General features: G+C 41.5%; 1 protein-coding gene across 1 annotated transcript; it reads left to right on the top strand.

The window, feature by feature from the left end:
* Nucleotides 1-208: 208 nt before the first annotated feature.
* LOC309557775 (taste receptor type 2 member 41-like) lies at nt 209-955 on the top strand (the record flags this gene model as incomplete). Its single annotated transcript, XM_082260540.1, has 1 exon — nt 209-955. The coding sequence occupies one exon, from the start codon at nt 209-211 to the stop codon at nt 953-955; it is 747 nt and encodes a 248-aa protein (XP_082116666.1).
* Between the last annotated feature and the right edge of the window lie 7582 nt (nt 956-8537).

The following is an 8537-nucleotide window of genomic DNA, read 5'->3' as shown; positions in this document are numbered from 1 at the left end:
CCAGCTGACAACCTCAGGTCACCTCACACTGACAGAGCCAGGATCCCGGGCAGGACAGGACATGTCTCCTCTCTGGTGGATTTGGTCGGCATTTTGCCTCTTGGAAGGTGTGGTGACAATTTATTTAAATTCCTTCATTGTCTTCTTCAGTAGGAGAAACCTGACAGAAGGTGGTAAGAGGAATCCAGTAAGCCTCATCCAGATCGTCATGGGAATAAATAAACTGACTATGCGCTGCGTTTGGATTGCTAATGACGTGGCTTTTAGGTTAACAGATATTTTTGATTCCCCTCCTTATAATGTTGTAGTTTTTCTTCTTAGCTTCCACATGCATTTCAACTACTGGATGGCAGCCTGGCTCAGCATCTATTACACCATCTTCATCACCAACTTCAGCCACCGAATGTTTCTCCGGATTAAGAGGAATCTGTTGGCTTTCCTGCCTCAGGTGCTTTTCCTGACGGGAGTCGGGTCATTGGTCATAGCTCTTCTTGTATTCATGTGGATATATAAGGTATCTTATAATTCTATGAATGGAACAACCATTGAAGATGTTTCCCTCAAGTATTTTTATAAGACCAGTGCCATCATCCTTGGCACTTGCCTTCCATTCACTGGCATTGCCCTCTCCCTCGTGGTCTCCCTGTTATCTCTTCTGAAGCACGTCAACAACGTCAGCCATACTGGTTTCAATGTTCAGGTCCATGTCACCCTCATAAAATCATTAGCCATGTTTCTCATTCTCTCAGTCGCTTACTTCTTCATTTACATCATAAATCTCACGGCAACATTTAACCCTAAAGATCCTTTGCAATGTATCCTCTGGTTAATGATAGTGCTGGCTCCAACGATGGAAAACATAATCATCATACAGGCCAGTCCCAAAATGAGGAAGAACTTTCCAGGCTGGTTCTGTGCCGGGGGGGCTGGGGGCAGTAAAGTGGATGCATCTTGAAGAATTCGAAAGACAACCCAAGTCACAAAAGAGACGGAGATGTTAGAGTCAGCTGATCCAGCTATAAACTCACATGATTGTAGAAGTGTATGAAATGAAGAACTTATTTATCAGCTAACTAAACTCAAGTTGCCCATGATAACCACTCAATGGGACCAAGCTATGGGAGTATGTACCCAGCCTGCCTATTTTCTTCCACAGCCGCACTAGGCCTAGGGCGCATTATGGATGGGGATTAAATGCTGCAAAGACTGGGACATTTAAAAAAAGTGGGTGATAGTGATAGGTCTGTGTAGTAGTTTTGGGGGGGGTTAAGCGCTCGCCACACCTTTTTCTCTCTCAACCTGGGTTATCAATCTTCCCTGGGTGTCAGGCCCTGGATCACCTGCTGGTGGCACTGTAGTTACTAGAGCTGAAGGTTGTAATTTTGAAGTCCACCAGTGAATGTCTCTAATGGCCCTTTTCCACTGCAAGTACCGGCTCGGCTCTACTCGGCCCTGCTTGGCCCGGTTTGCTTTTCCATTGCTGGTACCGCATGGTACGGTGTTGGAACAGGTCGGTACGGTTTGGTATGGTTTGCTTTTCCACTAAAGTAGTACTAAAGTTAAGTGGGTGGGATAACAACGATTCTCTGACCAATCAGTGGCTAGTAGTGACTACATGCAAAGGATTGTGGGATATGGTACCGGTATGGTACCTCTTGGAACCACAATCGAGGTGGTACTGTTTTAGAGAGCCGTACTGTTCGGTTCCATGCAGTGGAAAAGCGCCACCGTACCGTACCGAACCGTTCCTACACCGTACCATGCGGTACCAGCAGTGGAAAAGCACAAAAGCGAGCCGAACCGTTCGGTTCCATGCAGTGGAAAAGCACCATAAGGGACTAAATACCCCCTCCCCAAGCAGCCAGCATCAGGTGAAGACTGATTACCAGAATCTGCTGACTGTTGGGAGGGTATTTAGTCCCTGGGAGACATCCGATGGTGGACACCAGAATTACAACCTTTAGCTCTAGGAACTACAGCACCACTAATATTCACGCTTGCGTTCAGTGTTTTGCCTGATTCCGCTTGCTGACTTATTTTTGTGCCTAGATCCTTCTCCTGCTCCCTCCCTGTATCTGTCCCTTGTACCCTGCTGCCTTGTTCCCAGTCCTGGTTCCCCTTCCCCTTCTTTTTTGCACCTCCAGTTTTACCATGATCCTTTCTCCCCTTTTGCCTGTACATATTGTATTATAGTTAGTTTGTTAGTTAGATTTTCGGTCACTTAGTTGGGTGGTTCACTTATATTGTCATGTTTTTGCTGTGTATTCTGTTTGCTGGTGTTTGGTTTTGGGTTTTGTAACACTATTAATAAATCTTATTTAAAGTGATATTAAAGCTTCCAGTTTTTTTTATTTTTATTTTTTATAACCATTATATTATACTTTCTGTGAGGATCCCGAGTTTGGGTGCACCCTTGGTTTGTCCTGTGGATGAATCTTCGGCTAGCCGGACAATCAATGAAAACCAATACACAATAGATAGGTTCCAATGACTGCATTTATTTCTATACATTGTTGAAAATATATAGCCTCAAACCACAATATTTGCCTATACCTCCCATGAATTTAATACCCTCCCCGTTCCCTATTATCCCTATTATCCAATCAATTAACATGTTTACTTAATCTACCCAGTTACATGAAAAAAAAGGTTCAAATAAAGTACCAAAAGTTCATATGAAAGCATGTCATATTTGTGACACAAATAGCAGATGAGACATCACACATTCTCCACAGTGTCTGTACATTGTTCACAAAATATACTAGATATACACTTGTGGTCACATAGCGTCTGCAAAATCATCTCTCATTACTGAAAGAATCAAAGATGAGTTGAGAAAAAAAGGGTAATTGAAACTTTGAAACAAGTGGAACAAAAAGGTTGCTCGCACCTTTCTCTTTCTCTTTACAGATAACGACCCATCCTTTGAAGGAAGGAGATGAAGTAGTGATCAAGCTGCCGCCACATCACAAGACCAAGGCTGGATTTATTTTTGGACCAAAAGACAAAGGTAGTCGCAGTGACCAGAATCGCCGTCCTTGTGGAAAACCATCAAGCCCGGATCCATGCCAGTCGAGTAAAAGGTCAAGGTGGAAGCAAGACACAGATAAAAGACACAGATAAAGGAGGAGAAGCAGGTGTTAAAAATCCTTGAAGAGCGAGTGAAGCAGGTGTTATAGTCTCTGAAAAGTTGCAAAATGACTGTTTTCATAGCAAGGAACTTTGGCAAGCTGTGGATTTTGTTGGGGGCACTAGTATTTTTAGAGTTCATCCCAACCTGGATCATAACTAACTCTATATATCAATTAGCGGATCTGGGGCCCCTTGGAGGAATTTGTGGGGCCCCTAACGTCACCAGCCCAGACACCTCAGAAAAGGAAAAAGAGCCCTGTCCCATAGTTCACCCTCCCAGATAGCCTTCACACAAACAAATGGCATGACACAATTTTAGTAGAATTCCTCTAACACACAAGTAGCTACTTTTATAGTGCCTTATGAAGCGATACTCCCTGGTAGTGATGATACCATATGGTATTATAATGGGAGATTAGGCCCAGGAACTGTATTTATATGTGTCACGGACAAATATTGAGGAGACAATTGTGACTATTGGGGATCAGTGGGTTGGAACACGGGAGACGATTGGGAGTGCAAATCTACTTAAGGGGAGTACTGTAACTACAGGGAAACAAAAGAGAGAGGCTCCCATAGGAAGTTTTGACCCACATATATATATATATATATATATTACATAGTTACATAGTTAGTGAGGTTGAAAAAAGACATCAGTCCATCCAGTTCATCCTATGATGTGTGTGTTTGCTTTTAACCGTACATTGTATACCCTATACCCCTGTATGTTGTACATTGTATACCCCTGTATGTTGTACATTGTGTACCCCTGTATGTTGTACATTGTATACCCCTGTATGTTGTACATTGTATACCCCTGTATGTTGTACATTGTATACCCCTGTATGTTGTACATTGTATACCCCTGTATGTTGTACATTGTATACCCCTGTATGTTGTACATTGTATACCCCTGTATGTTGTACATTGTATACCCCTGTATGTTGTACATTGTATACCCCTGTATGTTGTACATTGTATACCCCTGTATGTTGTACATTGTATACCCCTGTATGTTGTACATTCTATACCCCTGTATGTTGTGGTCTTTAAGGTGCCCATCTAATAGTTTTTTGAAACTATCGATGCTCCCTGCTGATACGACTGCTTGTGGAAGAGAATTCCACATTCTTACCGCCCTTACAGTGAAGAACCCCTTACGCATTTTAAGGTTAAACCGCCTTTCCTCTAGTTTTAGTGAGTGGCCACGTGTCTTATTGTATTTCCTTACTCTGAATAGTTTGTTCCTTATGCTAGGGTCGCCAGTACAGTATTTGTACATTGATATCATATCCCCTCTCAATCGTCTCTTCTCCAGAGAGAATAAGTTCAGTGCTTGTAGTCTTTCCTCATAGCCGATGTCCTCCATTCCCCTAATTATTTTTGTTGCCCTTCTCTGGACTTTCTCCAGTTCCAGCAAATCCTTCCTGAGGACCGGTGCCCAGAACTGGACAGCATACTCCAGATGTGGCCGGACCAGAGTCTTGTAGAGAGGGAGAATAATCTCTTTATTCCTGGAGTGAATGCCCTTTTTATATATATAGATGCCATTGAGGTCCCAAGAGGGGTCCCTAATGAGTTCAAGGAAAGAGATCAGGTTAAAGACAGTTTTGAGTCCTTTATCTCTCCCCTTGTCGCCATAAATAAAAATGTAGATACCATTATATCAATTATATCAAATACAGTATATTATCAATTATTGCTGAAAAACTTATTCAAGCTATATCAATGTAAATATATGTTATGCATTATATTATAAAATATATATGGAATGTATTGGCAGTATTCTATCAATCTAAGTATAAGACATTGCTTATAACTTTGCATGTCTTCATGTTTTTCAACTTGTACCAGACTTGCAGAACATCCTGTTGGCCGGTCTAACAAGTGCAGGTGTGAAATGATAGCAAAATTTATAATCTGAAACACTAAGCAAAGATACATTCAAGAAATATAAAGGGATACTCTAACCTTCTAATATACACTGAGATGACTTATGCTAAGCTGAACACTACAAAATGCCATTCCAAGATGCACATTTCCCTTACACTTTCCTGCTCTCTGTAATGGTTTTGCACAGATTAGCCCTAATCCCCCTCTTCTCCAGCTGCTCCTGGCTATTTCTGGAGGGATGTTCATAAACAGCACCCCAAAGATCGATGTCTGTCGCTCTGCCATCTTTATATTTTTTATTTTTTTTGTACAATACTGCATTAATGTAGTGGTTAACCCCTTCACGCCGACCATACACATATATGCAGCCCCGCTGGACCGGCCTTTTTTCTTTGGGGCCACATATTTGCTTATCTCCCTTTGTGCCGAGACCGTGCCACACAGCGAGCTCCCAGCACAGAGACTGGGGGTCTCACCGAGAGCCCTGGGCCTCGGTCCAACGATTGGGACACGGGAACTTCTGATTGGCTATCTCAGTAATCCGTCGCTGTGAAGCCCGCCCCTATGTTTACTGTCTCTGTGAATGGATGAGACAGATACATTGTATCATTATCTTGCAGAGATAGGAAAAAAAATGTGTGTAGAAAAAAAAAATAAAAAAAATACCCAGATCAAAGTTTGATATATGTATGCCCTACATTGGCTCATTTCCTACTCTGCTATCAGCTCATAATTACTTCAGTGATCATGAATTTTTAGAAAAAAGGATCTTCCAGACTCTGCTAAATAAATACTGTATTTTCTGGCGTATAAGACTACTTTTGAACCTCAAAAAAATCCCCCAAAAATGGGGGGTCATCTTATACGCCGAGTACAATATCTCCAAGGTAACCTAAGTATAAGTATTACCGGTAGATGAAAATTAGGGGGGTCGTCTTATACGCCCAGTCGTCTTATACGCCGGAAAATACGGTACTGTAAATAGCTGGGATTAGCGGCTGAAATACCATTGATCCCAGCAATCCCCTCCCCTTCCTCCGGTGATGCCTCCACCACTTGCCTCTCTACTTGCATCAATGTCCACTGCACAGCCCAATCCCCCCCCCCCCCCCGTATCCTCTGGCCACCCACTTCTCTCCCTGTAGCAGGGCAGAAGCAGTCGGTGCCCAGAAATAAAGATCCAGTGACGGGGGGGGGGGGGTGACAGCAGGCACAGCCCTCTGTTTCTGCTGTGCCTGCTGACCCCCCCCCCCCAACATGCTCTCCCCCAACTTGTAGCTGCGGAGACAGCAGGCTGCGCAGGAAGAGCGGGGTGGAATATCGGTAAATATTAAATATGATTAAAAATATGAAAATATTATATGCATAGTTATTATATTGTATTAATTAATGAAGTTTTTGTATAATAATACTTATAATAAAAAATAGAATTATTAACTCAAAATAATCAAATACTGCAAATATTATTAATTTTAATATTAGTTCTAATAATATTAAGGCACTTAAATTAACCGAGAGTGGAAAAAAATCCGCGCTTAGGAAAATATCGAAGGGAGGGGGTAGAAAGCGATTGACTGCAGCCCACTTCAGAATATAACCCACTAGAGATTATATTAGATATATAGAGGAAAAAGGAGAAGTGCTTGGCGCTGCCAATATATGCGTTTAGAAGTGTGGAAGGTAGAAGCTAGTATAGACAACACAGATGTCACAAATATTATAACTATTATGCACGTTTGAAAAAATGAATATTGAATAAATAAGTGAGGTTTTAAATGAGGTAAAAACAGGAATAAAGTGTAAGAGCATAAAACCTAAAGCCCAATATTTAAATGTATAAAAGTAAATAGGTATGCAAAAAAAGAAGGTGACATATACATCCACAATATACTCTAGTAAAAGATATATATATATATAGTGCCCTTCAAGTGAGGGTGAAGTGGTGGTGTTAAAACAATAAATAAATATATAAATTCAAAAATGGTATTATAGTGCAGTGGCTATTAGGTGATATGTAACACAGGTGTATAAGTGATAATAAAAAGGTAGAGTAGAAAAAATTAATATATATAAATAATTTTACAGTGACTTGAGTGACCATAAAGTGACATGTGCAAAAAAGGAAAAGAAACCTCAATCCCAAGCCTGGGAAGAGAGAGTGCCCAATATGGTTCCCCAAAAATGACAATGGGGTGGGCCACAGATGGAGGAAAATAAATCCAAAAAATTAATAATAAAAAATGCTGAAAAAAAATAATTATATAAAATGGTGGCTAAGTGATTGATACACAGAATATCTCAAAATCAATAGTGTGCTAGTGAAAAAATGCGCAAAGAAAGTGGTCAAAAATGCATAAGAAAAAACATCCACTGAGTCCTTAAGAAGCGCATAGAGGTATATCAGTCCAAAATAGTGATGAGGTGCCAAAATCACAGGTGCGACCGGTTGGATGATTCTTAGAGTGAAGACTATGGTGCTCCCCTATTCAGTGGGTCCGGTGCTCCCCTTTCTAGTAAATACCGAGCTTACCAGAAAGTACTACCCCTACAGGGGTAGAGCGCAGGTCGATATTTGTAGGGATCGCTCCCAAAGTAGAGGGGTCCGGTCACCTGGTCCACTTCTAATATTCCAATTGCCCGAGTCACAACTAATTGGCGTGTTAGTAGGGGTGTTCCAACATTAATGCTCCAACCAAGCCATTCCAGGACATGTATATAAATAAAGAAAGATGCCTCCAAATGGTGAAATACCGCTAGACTTTTATTAAAAACATCCAAAAAGCAGGTACTCACATAAAAAACAGTGCTAACGTTCCCTCAGGACTTAGGAGCCGCAAGGTCCTCTCTGGCGGTGGGGTGATGAACGGTAAGCGTTCTCCCGACCGGAGCTGCGTCCCAAGCCGATCAATACAATGCAAGCGGAAGTGATGCGGTGCGCACCTGCTTTTTGGATGTTTTTAATAAAAGTCTAGCGGTATTTCACCATTTGGAGGCATCTTTCTTTATTTATATACATGTCCTGGAATGGCTTGGTTGGAGCATTAATGTTGGAACACCCCTACTAACACGCCAATTAGTTGTGACTCGGGCAATTGGAATATTAGAAGTGGACCAGGTGACCGGACCCCTCTGCTTTGGGAGCGATCCCTACAAATATCGACCTGCGCTCTACCCCTGTAGGGGTAGTACTTTCTGGTAAGCTCGGTATTTACTAGAAAGGGGAGCACCGGACCCACTGAATAGGGGAGCACCATAGTCTTCACTCTAAGAATCATCCAACCGGTCGCACCTGTGATTTTGGCACCTCATCACTATTTTGGACTGATATACCTCTATGCGCTTCTTAAGGACTCAGTGGATGTTTTTTCTTATGCATTTTTGACCACTTTCTTTGCGCATTTTTTCACTAGCACACTATTGATTTTGAGATATTCTGTGTATCAATCACTTAGCCACCATTTTATATAATTATTTTTTTTCAGCATTTTTTATTATTAATTTTTTGGATTTAT

Source organism: Pelophylax lessonae (genome assembly GCF_965119305.1).
Source record: "Pelophylax lessonae genome assembly, chromosome: 6".
In the NCBI taxonomy this organism is placed as follows: Eukaryota; Metazoa; Chordata; class Amphibia; order Anura; family Ranidae; genus Pelophylax; species Pelophylax lessonae.
Note: the sequence above shows the minus strand (reverse complement) of the source record. Positions and strands in the feature narration are given on the sequence as shown.